The sequence below is a fragment of the Scyliorhinus torazame genome, chromosome 15 (genome assembly GCF_047496885.1).
Source record: "Scyliorhinus torazame isolate Kashiwa2021f chromosome 15, sScyTor2.1, whole genome shotgun sequence".
Classification (NCBI taxonomy): domain Eukaryota; kingdom Metazoa; phylum Chordata; class Chondrichthyes; order Carcharhiniformes; family Scyliorhinidae; genus Scyliorhinus; species Scyliorhinus torazame.
Window position 1 is genome coordinate 155,368,385 of NC_092721.1, and position 17,777 is coordinate 155,386,161.

At 51.0% G+C, this 17,777-nt stretch overlaps 1 protein-coding gene across 5 annotated transcripts in view; it reads left to right on the forward strand.

Annotated features, from left to right (window-relative positions):
• The window catches only part of tex26 (testis expressed 26), a 49,658-nt gene extending 45,811 nt beyond the window's left edge, over nucleotides 1-3,847 (forward strand). For all 5 annotated transcript variants that reach the window (XM_072476976.1, XM_072476978.1, XM_072476977.1 and 2 more), the window contains one exon: nucleotides 1,176-3,847. In XM_072476976.1, coding sequence (XP_072333077.1) covers nucleotides 1,176-1,234 — 59 coding nt within the window. In that variant the 3' untranslated portion in view covers nucleotides 1,235-3,847. The remainder of the gene's footprint in view (nucleotides 1-1,175) is intronic.
• Nucleotides 3,848-17,777: the final 13,930 nt, after the last annotated feature.

Genomic DNA, 17,777 nt, shown 5'->3' on the forward strand with positions numbered 1-17,777 from the left:
ATTTAGCCGCCACAGCCTTCTGCGGCAAATAATTCCACAGATTCACCATCCTCTGGCTGAAGAAATTCCTCCTCATCTCTGTTTTAAAGGACCGTCCCTTCAGTCTGAGATTGTGCCCTCTGGTTCTAGTTTTTCCAACAAGTGGAAACATCCTCTCCACGTCCACTCTATCCAGGCCACGCAGTATCCTGTATGTTTCAATAAGATACCCCTCATCCTTCTAAACTCCAACGAGTACAGACCCAGAGTCCTCAACCGTTCCTCATTCGACAAGTTCTTCATTCCAGGGATCATTCTTGTGAACCTCCCCTGGATCCTTTCCAAGGCCAGCACATCCTTCCTCAGATAGGGGCCCAAAACTGCTCACAATACTCAAAAGTACATCCCTGCTCTAGTATTAGGACATAGAACATACAGTGCAGAAGGAGGCCATTCGGCCCATTGAGTCTGCACCGACCCACTTAAGCCCTCACTTCCACCCTATCCCTGTAACCCAATAACCCCTCCTAATCTTTTTGGTCACTAAGGGCAATTTATCATGGCCAATCCACCTAACCTGCACGTCTTTGGACTGTGGGAGAAAACCAGAGCACACGGAGGAAACCCACGCAGACACGGGGAGAATGTGCAGACTCCACACAGACAGTGACCCAGCAGGGAATCGAACCTGGGACCCTGGTGCTGTGAAACCACAGTGCTATCCACTTGTGCTACTGTGCTAGCCCACTCGACACGAATGCTAACATTGCATTTGCCTTCCTAACTGCCGACTAAACCTGCACTTTAACCTTGAGAGAATCTTGAACAAGGACTCCCAAGTCCCTTTGTTCTTCTGAGTACTTTTCATTGAGCTCTCACAGATGTACCACAAAATGAGATTTGCTTTGTGTGCTTTCCTTTCTCTATCTTTACGCCCCAACTCCAGCAATGAAACAGTGCTGACAGACTATGAATCAAGGCCAAGAGATAAACAAGTTGTAGTAGAGAGGAAAGTGATTTCCATATGACTCTTGTAAATCAATCTAACCATTACTGTCCCAGGATGACAAATAGGCTGATTCTGCCAGAAGAAATGCAAACAAAATATATCCATAATATATTCACACAGAGTACTCAGCAGTCATGCTTATTAAGGAAACTAATTGTAATGTTTCATTCTTGCATTTTATTTGTAGATCAGGAAGTGATGCTGCAATTCTTAGGTAACATGGCTACAGGAAGTAAAACAAACTGAAGAAGGAATCCAACATCTTTAGCCAATGCAATGACCGAAGGTGACTACCCGAAAGATCAAGCCTTCAAGAAAATGATTCTGCAAAGCAGGCACAACAGACAGCATTGAGAGAGCGAGATTGTGCAAAGACCTGCTGCTATCTATGGTTTGTAGGCTCTCTGGAAGCCTCAGTTCATATAATTACCACCTCATTCTTCCAAGTGTTAAAATTTGTTAAGAATTTGATTCTCTGAGTTTTGAAAATAAATCAGTCAATCCTTGAAGGAAAGACCGTGCACTTGTGCAGGGTCTCTCAGGTCTCTTTTAATCTTCTGTTAATACAGGTCACGAGGCACTCCCAAAGAATTGGTCTGAATGTGACTTTCACCAATACTTTTTCAAAATCTTTTCTCATGATTTAGGCAGAAAAATAGTTCCTGTATTGAGTAAATTTGATTATTGTATCGCACCTGCATTTGGTTGTGCCATCTACTTTTGTAAATTATTTCACTTGTCAATCAATCTGACCAAGTCATGGCAGCCTATATGTATATGTTATTATCCATCTGCTGAGGGATGGGAGAAAATGGTGGGCATTCCAGAATTCCACAGAACTGGATTCACACCTGATGAGAGTTTAGTTATCAAAACCTTGGCATGTTAACCTATAAAGAGCCAGAAAGTCACAGGTTTCAGTTCAAAAGGCAATTGATCTACGTAAAGAAAATGCCGTATTGCTATGAAAACAACAGTGGTATTTTACAAACAAACCTGATCTATCACATGCACACACGCCATTTCCAACAAGGCCACTGAATTAATCAGGAGCAGGAGTGACGGCAATGCAAAATTACTTTTTCTCTGATCTTCACTTTGAGATAATTCTTGACCTCTGCTGATGCATGATCCATGAAGCAGAGCATGGGTATAAATCACTCGAACACCCCATGGATTAGCACCATCATATTTCAGTCTAGTAACAACTATTCATTAAGGCAATATGAATATTAAATCTTGATGTAGAAATTCAATGACAATTCAGTTAAGAATCAACAGTCTGTACCTATGATTGTGATGTGTTGCATATTTAGAAGGTGTTACATTATTATTACAATGTTAGTGAAACCTGCACCTCATCACTTTTTCTCAGTTTTGTTTCACTGTGTTGTTTCTTATACTCCACTGACATGCTCTGGTGGTGCGGTGGCACAGTGGTTCGCACTGCTGCCTCACGGGGACCCGGGTTCAATTCCGGCCTTGAGTGACTGTGTGGAGTTTGCACGTTCTCCCAGTGTCTGCGTGGGTTTCCTCCGAGTGCTTCGGTTTCCTCCCACAGTTCGAAGAGGTGCAGGTTAGGTAGGGTTACAGGGATAGGGCAGGCGAGTGGGCTTAGGTAGGGTGCTCTTTCAGAAGGCCAGTGCAGACTCGATGGGCTGAATGGTCTCCTTGTGCACTGTAGGAATTTTATGGTTCTATGGTCAGATTTGAAGGTGGGGGGTGGGGGGGTGCTGGATATAAAATCCAACGGGTAGTCATCCCACTGAAATTCTAGAGTGGGACAGGCATCAGGTAGCATGGCTGCCCTCGGACCTATGGAGGCCCTTCAGTGGGCAATCCTAAGGACTTCATCCGACCACTGCTGGCACAGCCATGTGTGGAAGCTCTCGACATACGGCAATCTCAGCTGCTTTAGCTGCATGGTTGGTGTCACGCAAGGCAAGGTGAGGGGGAGGTTTGCCATTGCGGCCGAACCAGCAGGTCATTTCACCACTCCACCTTTATACATCAGAGCTAGCCTCCTGGATCTGGCCCCTTACCTCCTTCTTCCTCACCCCCCTCGCTGCGATCCTCGAGCTTTAAGGTACCTGGGCTCCTTGGTATGAGGGGACTGCCTGTAGATCCAGCCAGTGACTTGCTCTCCCACTGGCGCAGTGAGTACTACAGAGATGTCAGCCATCCGATTGGCCAGCAGCTCTCTAATGCAAGAATTCCTCCTGCCATAGGGGTAGAAGGCTTGCATTAAAGCAATTATTCATGCTTTAAGGAAAATAACACTGCTCCTTATTTATCCTTTAATCCCTCCAAAGGTTAATCACTACATGTTACCCTACAGCAGGATGTGAATAACATCAAGGCTGACAATATCACAGTAAGCCCAACACCAACCAGGAAAGAGCAGTTTGACTGCCCATGTAACTGAACTCAGCACCTTCACTCTGCATCACCAGAATGCTGTGGTTGCCGTAGGCACTGCAGTAAGGCTATATTAATAGGTCGAGCTGCATCTGTGGAAAGAGAATGTTTCAAGTCAGATATGAAACTTCTTCACTGAAAAGTCATATTTGACTTGAAACATTTGAGGGGGGAGTTTTCCAGCCCCTCCTGCTGATGGAATCTCCTGCCCCCCCCCTTCTTGACGTTGATTCAGTAGGCTTGACAGCATCTTTGAAGAGAAAAACAGAGTTAATGGCCAGGATTTTCCAGGTCCCATTGTTGGTGTTCTCCAGCTTGGGGGGGTGGGGGGGTGGTAGGAGGTAGGTGAGAGTCATGCTAAAGCCCAAATGCTTGGTCAGGACTGGAAGGTCCCGCAGCGGCCAATGGCCACCACATCCACCATGGGTAAACCCGTAATGGGGGGGGGGGGGGGGGGGGGATTCAAACTATAAGTATTGTTGAGTGTTCAGCACAAGTAACAGTTTTCAAAGAGGTCAGTGCTGACTTCTTGCATATATATTTTGGTTTGAATTTCATACAGATTACTGGATACAAAATGCTTACCGGATGGGATTGTTGGAGTGCTGACGTGATACAACAGTCTAATTCCTCCGGCAAACTTTAGTCGACTTGGCATAAAACAAGCCCAAAACAAATTCCGCCAACTGGGGGTTCAATTGCTCACGAATGGACACGGATCCACAAATGGAACCTGATGAGTCTGGTGGAGGAAGTGAAAAAGGACCTGCTGAGTGTAGTGATCTCTGTACCTGTATGTACAGAAGGGGTAAATGCATAGTCATTACAGTTAAATGATCATTAGAGGGCAACACTAACAGGGGTATAAAAACAGGCTCAATCTGTTTTCCCACCTTTCTCTTCATGTGTATTGTGACTAGAGAACAGAGGTGTAGAGTTAACTCAGAGTACAAGTATAAATATTCATAGTTTAATATAGTTCTATCTTGTTCAATTTAATAGCTAGTAAAAGTATTAAAGAATCAAACTCACAAGTTAATTGATTAGTTACTCAATAAATTATTTGTTTTCATTAGACGACTTTGAGTATTCATCATCATTTAAAAAAAAAATGTATTAAAGTTTTTTAACACAATTGTTCTCCCTTACAAACACTAACCCCCCCCTCGTAACAAAAAAAACCAGAAATCGCGCAGAGCAAGATATATACATGGCAAAATGATATATTTACACAGCTTTACTGGCCCTCACCCGTACGTGCCAGTTTCCCCAACCCTTCATGTTATCTCTTGCTCATCCATCCTCCCAGGCAGTCCCCCCTTTCCCCCCCCCCTCCCCCCCCTCCCAGGACGTCCCCTCCACCACCGCCCCCCCCCCCCTCCCCCCCCTCCCCCCCCCCCCCAGGTTGCTGCGGCTGCTGACCGACCTGCCTCTAACGCTCCGCGAGATAGTCTAGGAACGGTTGTCACCACCTGTAGAACCCCTGCGCAGACCCTCTCAAGGCGAACTTAATCCTCTCCGACTTTATGAACCCAGCCATATAATTTATCCAGGCCTCCAGGCTGGGGGGCTTCGCCTCCTTCCACATGAGCAAGATCCTTCGCCGGGCTACTAGGGACGCAAAGGCCAGAATGCCGGCCTCTTTCGAGTCCTGCACTCCCGGTTCCTCCACTACTCCAAATATAGCTAGCCCCCAGCTTGGCTTGACCCGGACTTTCACCACCTGAGATATTGCTCCCGCCACTCCTCTCCAGAACCCCTCCAGTGCCGGGCATGACCAAAACATATGGACATGGTTCGCCGGGCTCCCTGAGCACCTTCCACATCTGTCCTCTACCCCAAAGAACCTACTCAACCTCGCCCCCGTCAAGTGCGCTCTGTGGACCACCTTAAATTGTATCAGGCTGAGCCTGGCACACGAGGAGGAGGAATTAACCCTACCCAGGGCATCAACCCATAGACCTTTTTCGATCTCCTTCCCCAGCTCCTCCTCCCATTTACCCTTCAACTCTTCTACCAGCGCTTCCCCTCTTCTTTCAACTCCTGGTGTATTTCCGACACCTTGCCCTCCCCGACCCATACACCTGAGATCACCCTATCTTGAACTTCTTGTGCCGGGAGCAACGGGAATTCCCTCACCTGTCGCCTCACAAAAGCCCTCACCTGCATATATCTAAAGGCATTTCCCGGGGGTAACTCGAACTTCTCCTCCAGTGCCCCTAGGCTCGCAAACGTCCCGTCGATGAACAGGTTCCCCCATTCCTCCAATCCCCGCCCGATGCCAGCTCTGGAATCCCCCGTCCATCTTCCCCGGGACAAACCGGTGGTTACCCCTGATCGGGGACCACACCGATGCTCTCATTGCACCCCGGTGCCGTCTCCACTGGCCCCAGATCCTTAGCGTTGCCGCCACCACCGGGCTCGTGGTATACTTTGTCGGCGAGAGCGGCAGCGGTGCCGTCACCAACGCCCCCAGGCTCGTTCTTTTACAGGACGCCGACTCCATCCTCTTCCATGCCGCCCCCTCTCCCTCCATAACCCACTTGCGGATCATCGCCACATTTGCTGCCCAGTAGTAGCTCCCCAGGTTTGGCAGCGCCAACCCTCCTCGGTCCCTACTGCGTTCCAGGAACCCTCTCCTTACTCTCGGGGTCTTATTCGCCCACACAAACCCCATAATACTCCTGCCTACTCTCTTAAAAAAGGCCTTAGTGATCACGATGGGAAGGCACTGAAACAAAAACAGAAACCTCGGAAGGACCACCATTTTGACCGACTGCACTCTACCCACCAGCGAGAGCGGTAACATGTCCCATCTTTTGAAATCCTCCTCCATTTGCTCCACCAACCTCGTCAGATTCAGTTTATGTAGGGTCCCCCAACTCCTGGCTATCTGGATCCCCAGATACCGAAAGCTCCCCTCCGCCCTCCTCAGCGGTAGGTCCCCTATCCCTCTTTCTTGGTCCCCCGCCTGTAATACAAAGAGCTCACTCTTCCCTACATTGAGCTTATAGCCCGAAAACTCCCCAAACTCCCTTAGAGTCTGCATGACCTCCACCATCCCCTCCATTGGATCCGCCACATACAGCAACAGGTCATCCTCATATAGCGACACCCGATGCTCTTCTCCCCCTCGGACCACCCCCCTCCATTTATAAGACTCCCTCAATGACATGGCCAATGGTTCGATCGCCAATGCGAACAACAGGAGGGACAGGGGGCACCCCTGCCTCGTCCCTTGGTACAGTCAAAAGTACTCCGACCTCCGCTGGTTCGTCACTACATTCGCCATCGGGGCTCTGTAAAGGAGCTTAACCCAATTGATAAACCCTACCCCGAACCCAAAACTACGCAGCACCTCCCAGAGGTACTCCCACTCTACTCGGTCAAAGCTGCCACTATCTCCGCCTCTCCCTCCTCCGATGGCATCATTATCACGTTTAAGAGCCGCCGCACATTGGTGTTTAGTTGCCTGCCCTTTACAAATCCCGTCTGGTCCTCGTGGATTACCCCCGGGACACAGTCCTCGATCCTCGTGGCCAGCACTTTTGCCAGCAACTTTGCATTCACGTTGAGGAGCGAGATCGGCCTGTACGATCCACATTGCAGTGGGTCCTTGTCCCGCTTTAGGATCAAAGAAATTGTCGCTTCCGACATTGTCGGGGGCAGGGTCCCCTCCTCTCTTGCCTCATTAAAGGTCCTCACCAGTAGCGGGGCCAACAGGTCTGCATACTTCCTGTAGAACTCCACCGGGAATCCGTCCGGTCCCGGGGCCTTCCCCGCCTGCATGCTCCCCAAACCCTTGCTCAGCTCCTCTAACCCAATTGGTGCTCCCAAACCAGCCACCTCTTGCTCCTCCACCCTCGGGAATCTCAGCTGATCTAGGAATCGTCTCATCCCCTCTTCCCCCGCTGGGGGCTGGGATCTGTACAGCTCGTCATAAAAGGCCTTGAATACCTTGTTTATTTTCGTCGCACTCCGAACCGTGGCTCCCCTTCCATCTTTGACTCCCCCATTTCCCTTGCTGCCCAAGGGAAATGCTGGTGTGCCAGCATCTGACTAGCCTTTTCCCCATACTCGTAGGTCGCCCCCTGCGCTTTCCTCCACTGTGCCTCCGCCTTCCCTGTGGTCAACAGGTCAAACTCCGTCTGGAGCCGTCGTCTTTCCCCAAGTAATCTTTCCTTCGGGGCCTCTGCGTATCTCCTGTCCACTCTCAAAATCTCCCCCACTAACCTCTCCCTTTCCATACCCTCTGTCTTCTCCCTATGAGCCCTAATGGAAATTAGCTCTCCCCTGATCACCGCCTTCAACGCCTCCCATACCACCCCCACCCGCACCTCCCTGTTGTCGTTGGCCTCCAAGTACCTTTCGATACACCCCCTCACCTTCCCACACACCACCTCGTCTGCCAGCAGTCCCACATCCAGCCGCCACAACGGGCGTTGGTCCCTCTCCTCTCCCAGCTCCAGTTCCACCCAGTGCGGGGCATGGTCCGAAACAGCTATAGCCGAATACTCCGTCCCCTCCACCCTCGGGATGAGCGCCCTACCCAGAACAAAGAAATCTATCCGGGAGTAGGCTTTGTGTACATGGGAGAAGAAAGAAAATTCCCTGGCCTGCGGCCTTTCAAACCGCCATGGGTCCACTCCCCCCATCTGATCCATAAACCCCCTAAGTACCTTGGCCGCCGCCGGCCTCTTTCCAGTCCTTGATTTGGAGCGGTCCAGTGCTGGATCCAGCACTGTATTGAAGTCCCCTCCCATTATCAGGCCTCCTATCTCCAGGTCCGGAATGCGCCCCAACATGCGCTTCATGAATCCTGCATCATCCCAGTTCGGGGCGTATACGTTTACCAACACCACCCACGTCCCTTGCAGCCTACCGCTCACCATTACATATCGCCCTCCATTGTCCGCTACAATAGTCTTGGCCTCGAATGACACCCACTTTCCCACCAATATTGCCACCCCTCTATTCTTCACGTCCAGTCCCGAGTGGAATACCTGTCCTACCCATCCCTTTCTTAGCCTGACCTGGTCCGCCACCTTCAGGTGTGTCTCTTGGAGCATGGCCACGTCCGCCTTCAGTCCCTTTAAGTGCGCGAACACTCGAGCCCTCTTCACCGGCCCATTCTGGCCCCTCACATTCCACGTTATTGGATTAGGGTTAGGGTTCGGGTTAGGCGGATTGGAGGGGCTCTCACCCCCCCCACACCCCGCCGACTAGCCATCTCCTTTTCTGGGCCAGTCCCGTGTCCACGCATCCCTCACCCTCCAGACCCCCAGAGGGGGGGACCCCCGTCCCGACCACCTCTTCTGTGTCCCATTCCCTTTCGGCCAGTGCAGCAGCAACCCTTTTCCCCCCCCCCTTTCCCCCCTCCCCTCCCCCCGCTAGACCCCTGTCTAGCTTTTTTGCTCCCCCCATGTCACTCCCGTAAGTCAGCTGACGCCTGCTGACCCCGGCTTCCCCCGCCGTCCCATTGACCTCCCCGCGTGGGAGTCTCCCAATCCATATGCATTCCTTCGTTCCCCTTCCCGCCTTTTCAAAGCCCGCTCCGCCCCCTCTGGCGCAGCTCCTGTCACGGCCTTGTCTCTCTCCCCCAGCCCATGTAACATTTCCTGCGCGTGATTGACCCCCTATATACAACAACCATCACACATCAAACCCCAAAACATCCCCCCCACCCTCACAAACCCTCAGTTAGAGTCCAACTTTTCGGCTTGTACAAAGGTCCACGCCTCTTCAGGCGTTTCGAAGTAATAGTGTTGGCCCTTGTATGTGACCCACAGTCGCGCTGGCTGCAGCATTCCGAATTTCACTTCTTTCCGGTACAACGCCGCTTTGGCCCGGTTGAAACCCGCTCTCCGCTTTGCAACCTCCGTGCTCCAGTCCGGGTATATTTGGATCTCTGCATTGTCCCACTTACTGCTCCGCTCCTTCTTGGCCCATCTCAGGACCCACTCTCTGTCCGTGAACCGGTGGAACCTCACCACCATCGCCCTTGGCGGCTCATTTGCCTGGGGCTTCTTCGCCAGCACCCGATGTGCCCCGTCCAACTCCAGCGGCCTTGAAGGGGCCTTCGTGCCCATCATCGCCTCGAGCATCGTGCTCGCATATGCCCCGGCATCAGCCCCCTCCACTCCCTCAGGGAGACCCAGGAATCGCAGATTCTTTCTCCTCGACCTGTTCTCCAGGTCTTCGAGTCTTCCCGCCCACCTCTTGTCTAGCGTCTCGTTCTGCTCCACTCTCACCGCCAGGCCCACGAGCTCGTCCTCGTTCTGACTGACTCTTTTCTGTACCTCCTGGATCTTAGCTTCGTGAGCCTTCTAGGTGATCCCGGGTCCTTCAATTGCCGAAAGCATAGGCGCCAACATCTCCTTGCGCATTTCCTCGCGCTGCTCCTTGAAGCAGCGCTTGATGAACTCCTGCAGCTCCCCTTTGTCCCTGGCCACCGCCATTTTGTTTTCTTTCCCTCGCTTCTCCCGTTGCTCCAGTGCCGCTCCTTTGGCCGTTACACTTCTGGTCCGTTTCATAGAAGTTGGAGGGGGACCTCTCTCTTCCCTTCCCCACGGGCTGCGTTAAAAAAAAGTTCCGTTGGGGCTCCTCTAACGAGCCCGAAAGTCCGTGGTAGCGGGAGCTGCCGAATCGTGCGGCTTAGCTCCGCATAGCTGCAACCGGAAGTCGAGAGGGAATCCTTTTGGCAGTATTCGCTTCACCAGTCTGCCCCAAAAAGTCCATGGAAACTCCTGAAAAAGGTCTGAGAGTCCGTTCCAGACGGGAGCTGCCGAATGCGCGACCTACTCCTCCATGGCCGCCACCGGAAGCCTCGTCCCTGCTTCCCCAACGGCCCTGGCAGATCGCCTCACAGCTGCTAGAATTCATCTTTGATAGAGTCAAGTCAGATTGCAGCTTTAAGCCTGCCCTTCCCCCGCCTGCATGCTGGAAGAGGCCTTTGTCTATTGCTGCAGCTCAAGCCAAATCTTTTATTGTTTCTGCCGGGTCTGGCAGCCAAAAGACATAACATTCCTGGGGGACACTGTCAGGGGAATGCTGCAGTCTTCTTCCCACACCGGGAAATGTCAAACAAATGCCGTGGGGGCCCTGTAAAGGAGCCCAAAAGTCCGTTCCAAGCAGGAGCTACCGAATATGCGACCTAGCTCTGCATAGCCGCCCCCGGAAGTCTGAGTATTCATCATCAAGTTAAGAACATCTCGGCATAAACAGAAGAGTAACATATATTACTTCAAATAATATAACATGCTGCCAGGGGTAGTAATATAATATAACATGCTACCAGGGGTAGTAATATAATCCAACATTGAGGTAGCATACACTCCTGCTCTCCCTGGCAGGGAGGGTGCAAACAATCAAATGAACGTGCTGCCCATTTTTCTCTTCCTCTTCAGATCCCTACCGATCTACATCCCCAAGGCCTTTGGTAGACAAACTGATCGTGGTGGTGTGTGTGTGTGTGTGTGTGTATGTGTGTGTGTGCCTGGGGGGGAGGGGGAGGGGGGGCGGGGAGGGGGAGGGGGCGGGGGTGGGGGCGGGGGGAAGAATCCAAGGATCCCCAAAAAGGTCCTAAAGGAAAATAAAGATGGGAGGCCTGGCACTCCCATAACTACAATACTACCACTGGGCAGCCACAGCGGAGAGAGTGAGGGGATGGGTGAACGAGCCAGAAACAGAATAGATGAGAATGGAGGAGAGTTCCTGAGCCGTAGTCACGACAACACTCTCATCCCCACCAGTCAAACATTCAAAAAGCCCAGTGGTGTTAGCCACGCTCTGGACATGGAACCAACTAAGGCAACACTTCGGCCTGACTGAAATGTCGAGCATGGCACCCACCTGCAACGATCACAGGTTCACGCCAGCAACAATGAATGCCACCTTTAAAAGGTGAAGACAGGACAGGTGGATGTTGACAGTTTGTGACTTTTACCCGACGATAGACTAGCGACGATAGAAGAACTGATGGAGAGGTTTCAACTGCCCAAAGGGAACAAACTACATCACATACAGATCAGAAACTTCCTCCGTAGGGAAACAATGACGTATCCACAGATGCCGGGACACTCCCTGGTAGAGGAGCTGTTGGTTGTAGGCGACTTAAGGAGGGGGAACTGCGGGGACCTGTAGCGGCAACTGTTGGAAGAGGCACGCTCCCTGCTGAATTAGACAGGAGAAAAATGGGAGGAATAACTAGGAATAGAAGTAGGGTGGGGACTCTGGGCCGAAGCACTGATCAGGGCAAACTCCAGCTCCACGTGCGCAGGGCTAAGCCTAATGCAACTAAAGGTGGTGCACAGAGCACACCTAATCAAACCCGAACGAACAGGTTCTTCCCAGAGGTGGAGGACAAATGTGAACGGTGCCAGGGAAGCCTGGCCAACCACACCCACATGTTTTGGGCCTGCTCAAGACTTGACGAGGTCTGGACAACCTTCTTCGAGGCAATGTCCAAGGTTGTGGGGGTGAGGGTGGAGCCATGCCCAGAAGTGGCGGCCTTCGGGGTTTCAGACCAGCCAGAATTCTTCATGGGGAGGAAGGCCAAAGCCCTAATCTTTAAAAAATGTTTTTAGAGTACCAATTACTTTTGTTCCAATTAAGGGCAATTTAGCATGGCCAATCCACCTGCCCTGCACATCTTTGGGTTGTGGGGATGAAACCCACGCAAACATGGGGAGAATGTGTAAACTCCACACAGACAGTGCAACGCCCGAACCTTTGCCTCGTTAGTCACCCACTGAAGAATCCTGCTTAGCTGGCGTTCAGCAGCAGCACCCAAAGCTGCAGACCTGCTGTCCGACCTATTGGAATTCCTCCTCCAGGAGAAAATCAAATTCACCATCTGTGGGTTGGAAGAGGACTGCCTGAAAACGTGGAGGCACAGGTGTGTCATAAAAATGTAAAGGAAAGAGTTGGGGGAGAGGATTTGGGCAGGAAGAGGAGCAGGAGGGGGGAGGCAGGGGAGGGGGGAGAAGAGAGGGAGGGGGGTAGAAACTGGCAAGGCAGAAGGTAGGGTGGCAGAGCTGGGGAGCAGGGACCCAAAAACAGGGCCAGAGGGTGCTAGATCACAAAACAGATGTAGATACACATGTCGCACTCTGTGGCAACCCCCCTCCACCCCTCCGATGGAAATTTGCAAAAAATACAACTTTGACTTGGCAATGATAACCATGTGCCATAAAACATGAAAATCAATAAAAACATTTAATTTAAAAAAGAGTAGACTCGGCATGCAATACTTGAACCTGCAAAATGTGCTTTTTTTATTTTCATAGAAATTTGATCATGCATCTTGCATTATAATCTGAGGTCAATTCTTTCGTATATGGTTAAGCAGGGTTCACGAAACAAAGCAACCCCTTATCTGAAGTTACTAACTCTCAGAAGGCTGCTAGTTGTGTTAAACCTGTGTCAGGACTGAAAGGTGAGATGGGTGCAGGAAGTCTGGCAACACCATTGACACTGATGTAAATTGCAGCTTTGGAGATTCTGCGACAAAGGTATAAGAACGGAAATAAACGGTTCAGTCCCTCGAGTCTGTTTTGTCATTGAACCAGATGATAGATGATTTGTACCGCAGCATCATTTACCGTTCTTCACTCCATCTCCCTTATCTAACAAAAATCTCTCGATCCCAGTCCTGAAAAGTTTCACTTGACCACGTGTCCACACTCTTTTGACATGAGTGAGTTCCACATTTCCATTCAGCTTTGTGTGAAAAAAATGCTTCCTGACATCACTCCTAAGTGGCCTAGATACGATTATAAAGTTATGCCTCTTGTTTTTGATTATCCAACAAAGGAAGGTTTATTTGCACCTCGAGTGGCTATTGGTGGGGGTGCTGGCGGTGGGGATGTGGAAGAAGCATGCCGTGGCCACACAGCACACAGTAAGTTAAAGCTGCTCGGTGGGTCCACCCCCTCTACTGGTCTACACCAGGATTTCTCTAAATTCATTCTTGAGATGTGGGTGACACTGGCTGGGCCAGCATTTATTGCCCATCTCTAACTGCTCTTGAGAAGGTGGCGGTGAGCTGCCTTGTTGAATCACTGCAGTCCATGTGGTATAGGTCCACCCACGGTTCTGTCCCATCAATTGGAACCCACCCCAACACACAGCCCGACTCATTTTGTTGACCGACAGCAGGTCGGGATCATGTACCTCCTGATCCGAACCTGTGCACCTGCGAATAGTTAGGGTGTCTATTCAGGGGTGAGTTTCTTGAACTGGGAACTTACTGAAGACATTGTCTGCCTGGAGGCACAGTATATCATCCAGGTACTACACCTGGAAAACAGGGACATATCCAGTGGGGCCTGTCGTTGGCCTCAGAAAGATGCAGATCAGAACACAAATGAGATAAAATCTTGGCAGAGCAGGGACACAGTCCATATTCCGGCACTCACCAGCTCCAGGACATTTGGGGCCTCAATTGCCACATCTTCTCGGATTGGCAACTCAGGAAAATTAATCTCATTGTCTCACTGGGGTGGGCGGGGGGGGGGGGGGGGGGGGGGGGGGGGGGTTGGGGGGGGTGGGCGGGGGGTGGGGTGGGGGGGGGGGGTGGGAGCCACTGTCCAGTGGGAGGCGGCCAAGGAATCCAGACACAAAAGACAATCTGGAAGAGTGGTTGAGGCCTGTTCAGTGATTGAGAAGGGAATTACTCATTCCATTTGAAAATCTTGGGTGCAATTCTCTGGTCTCGTTGCGACTCGTGCAAGCGAAACGAGGCCAGTAAATAGAGGGAGAGGCCAAAAACAAGAACCGCGCCAGGCACCAAACAGTTTGCGATGCAACCGGCCTGCTCCAGTAGGCGAAATCGGGATCTTGCCATAACGTGGCGAGAAACCAATTGTCATCACTTAAGCCCCAGTTCCATATAATTAATGGGAGCCACCCCATAACCAATGGCCTCCCTCAGTGGCTTCCCTCGCAAAAGGTTATATTGGCGTTGATCAGTACTCCTTTATAAAAATGTGAACCTGGTGGAAGGGCTTGTGCGGGGGGCCGAGGAGGTGACTAGCCATCTTTGCTCACAGGCAAAGATCCCAAGGGCACTGGGCTTGCCACTCAGTGCTCTGCGGGGAGTGGGGGACACTTGGCTGTGGGGGGGGGGGATACCCTCCACAGAGGTGGGCCGCCATGCGAAGGGAGGTAGGGGAGATACCTGGAGAGGTGGGCCAAGGATTTGGAGGTTGAGCCGCATTGCAGATGAAAGTGACAGAGGCGTCAGGCTGCTTGTGGTCAAGGTTTTTTTTATGTGTCACAAGTGTCCAACAATTCCACAATCATCCCACGATGGTTCCACTCTCCCCACCACCCCACCACCCTCACCATCCCCCCCCTGGCCTTTTCCCCCCTCCCCGGATGCCCTCAGTGATCCTCAACGTGCTTAACCTTCCTTGCTCTACCGCTACATCTAGCTCTGCTCACCACCCCCATTCCAGCCTTATGGCCTCTGCTCACCACCTCCTCTCTGCCTCCCCCACACCAGCTCTGCTCAGAATCTCCTCTCTCCACCACCCAGCTCTGGGGTGGCCTGACTGGGGGAGATGGAGGGTGGTGTGTGGTGTGTGGGGGTGGGTAAGGCTGGTGGTGAGCAGAGCCAGAGAGGGAGGTGGAGTGATGCCAGGGTGGTGAGAGATGCCGGGGAAGGTATGGGTGGGGGGTGTTGCCTCACTTGATGACCAATGACCAACTCTTATGAAATAATATAAGAGACACTTTGATTGTGGGACATTTGGGGCTGAGGCTGATGAGCATAAGAATGGAACATCAATCTGTGAAATCAGGAACTGGATGTTATGGTGACTGAAGGAAAAAAAAAAGGAAAAGGCAAGAGCTTATAATGCATTGTCGCAACGTCCCAACCTTGAAAATCATTTTGCTGTTAGGGAACTCCTGTTGAACTCAGCCATGATTCAAGCAAGGAAGAGACACAGACACATCAGGATATCTACCTAAAAACTTGTTTATTTACACTATATACTTACTGTCTGTACATAGTGGGCGAGATTCTCCACTCCCGCGCCGGTTGGGAGAATTGCCTGGGCCGCCAAAATTTCCTGGGACGCCGGTCTGACGCCCTCCCGCGATTCTCCCAAGCCGGCGGGAACGGCCCCGTCGAGTTCCGCGGGCCGCAGGCCGGAGAATCGCCGGAGACACCCAAAATGGCGATTCTCCGGCACCCCCGCTATTCTCAGGCCAGGCCAAAACGGCGGGTTCCCCCCGGCGGCGGCCACACCTGGTCGCTGCCGTCGGGAACAGCGCGGGAACCCTGGGGGGGCGGCCTGCAGGGGGGGGAGGGAGGATCCTGCACCGGGGGGTACCTCAAATGTGGGGTGGCCCGCGATCGGTGCCCACCGATCGTCGGGCCGTCCTCTCTGAAGGAGGACCTCCTTCCTTCCGCGGCCCCGCAAGATCCGTCCGCCATCTTCTTGCGGGGCGGACTCAGAGAGGATGGCAACCACGCATGCGCGGGTGATGCCAGTTATGCGGCGCATGCGCGGGTGATGCCAGTTATGCGGCGCCGGCCGCGTCATCTATGCGGCGCCGCCTTTACGCGGCGACAAGGCCTGGCGCGTGTAGATGACGCGGCCCCGATCCTAGCCCATTGTCGGGGCCTGAATCGGTCGGGATCGGGGCCGTTTCGCGCCGTCATGAACCTCGACGGCGTTCACGATGGCGTGGGCACTTTGGCGCGGGCGTGGAGATTTTCCAGACAATCCACCACAAAGGTGGCCTGCCATTGGCCTGCGATGATGCCTTCTGGTCCCGCCATTGTCAATGGGGTTTCCCATTGAATGCACTCCTCGCCTCCGGGAGATCTGAGGTAGGGATAAGCCGTCAGCAGGACTGGAAGATCCCGCTGGTGTGGACGGCCGTAAAGTTCTGACCAGTGAGTGTGGTGTAGGATAATGTGGGACTGAGTGCTTCTTCAGAACTATTGAACTGTATCCAATTCCCTACAACATTTTGGCTGCTTGAGGAAAAACCAAAGATTTTGCAGAGAATCCAGAGAAACACTCAAATGCCAGAAGACTGAGAAACAAAATTCAGCTAAACAGTCGGACTTGGATAGCAGATTCAGAAGATTAGACAAAAGAGGAAATATTACCAGGAAAAAGTTCTAGAGAAAGTCTTGGAAGCTGGAGGCCAAAACTTCAAATGTCTTCCTGCAGCAGAAAACTCCATTAAATCTTCTTTGGAAGTCCAGCTTGATATCCCAGGGTGCAGAGTCAGCTGTTCAAGCAAAGGTGAGTGAAATCTTTTAAACCTCCAGGCTACAGCAAGTCCTTAGAAATCTTGAACTAATTAAGAGTCAGAAGTGCAGTTTGAAAAAAATTGTCTTTTGAAACCTGATCCTCAAGTTGATGTGACATATGACATCCGAGCTTGCATCAAAACAAAAATAATAATTAATTACATCATTGTTGAGAATCACAACCTCAAAATGCAGCTTTGAGAAAATAAACACCAGGATTCAACAAATTCATGACTTTAAAGTAAAACACTGAGCAAGAGAACTCTGCAGACAATTGTTCCAGGCAGCCATTGTTGCACATTTTGTAAAGCTGGACGTGATTGTCATTGTAGCAGAACCCACTGTAACGGGCAAACATGGCAAATGCCTTTGTTTCCAAATGAACGGCGGCACTATCTTGAAGCTCTGAAAGATCTTAAAGCAAAACTTATACTTTAAAAAATTTAACCATGGAACAGAATTCACCAGTTCCACATCAATTTGGATTATCCAGGGGCCAGATCAATTACAAAGTAGGGGACCTCAGAGAAAAAGATTCTTTAGATACATGATTGCTTCAGGTCTTGATAAAATGACAGAAACTGAACAGGTTAACACCTTGCTTTACTCGGTAGGCCCAATTGCAGATGACATTATTACAAGACAGGGAATCAATGAATAATCTGCGAAATTTGAAGAAGTACTAAAATCATTCAGCATTTATTTTAATTCAAGATGCAATAAAATACTGAAAAGAACTAAATTTAACAAGCAAAAGCAATGGTTAGGAGAACCTGTTGATTCATCCATCAATGATCCATACCGGATGGCGAAGGTTGTGAATATAGACACTTAAAATCTGCACTTATCAGTAGCAAGAGTAGCAGATATTGCATTCTCTAACATCATGCAGTCAAAAGAAGATCTAACCATGAAAATGCCAAACCAGATAGTTCGGCAGTCAGAACTCGGTGAGCAACACAGAAGCATTTTAAGGGGACAAAATAAACCATGGTCCAGAGGCCAACACACAGTTCAGCTAGTTTAGCAACCAAGACACAGGGGTACTCCAGATCAGGGAAATCAATACCCAAACCAACCAGCTAGAGGTACCAT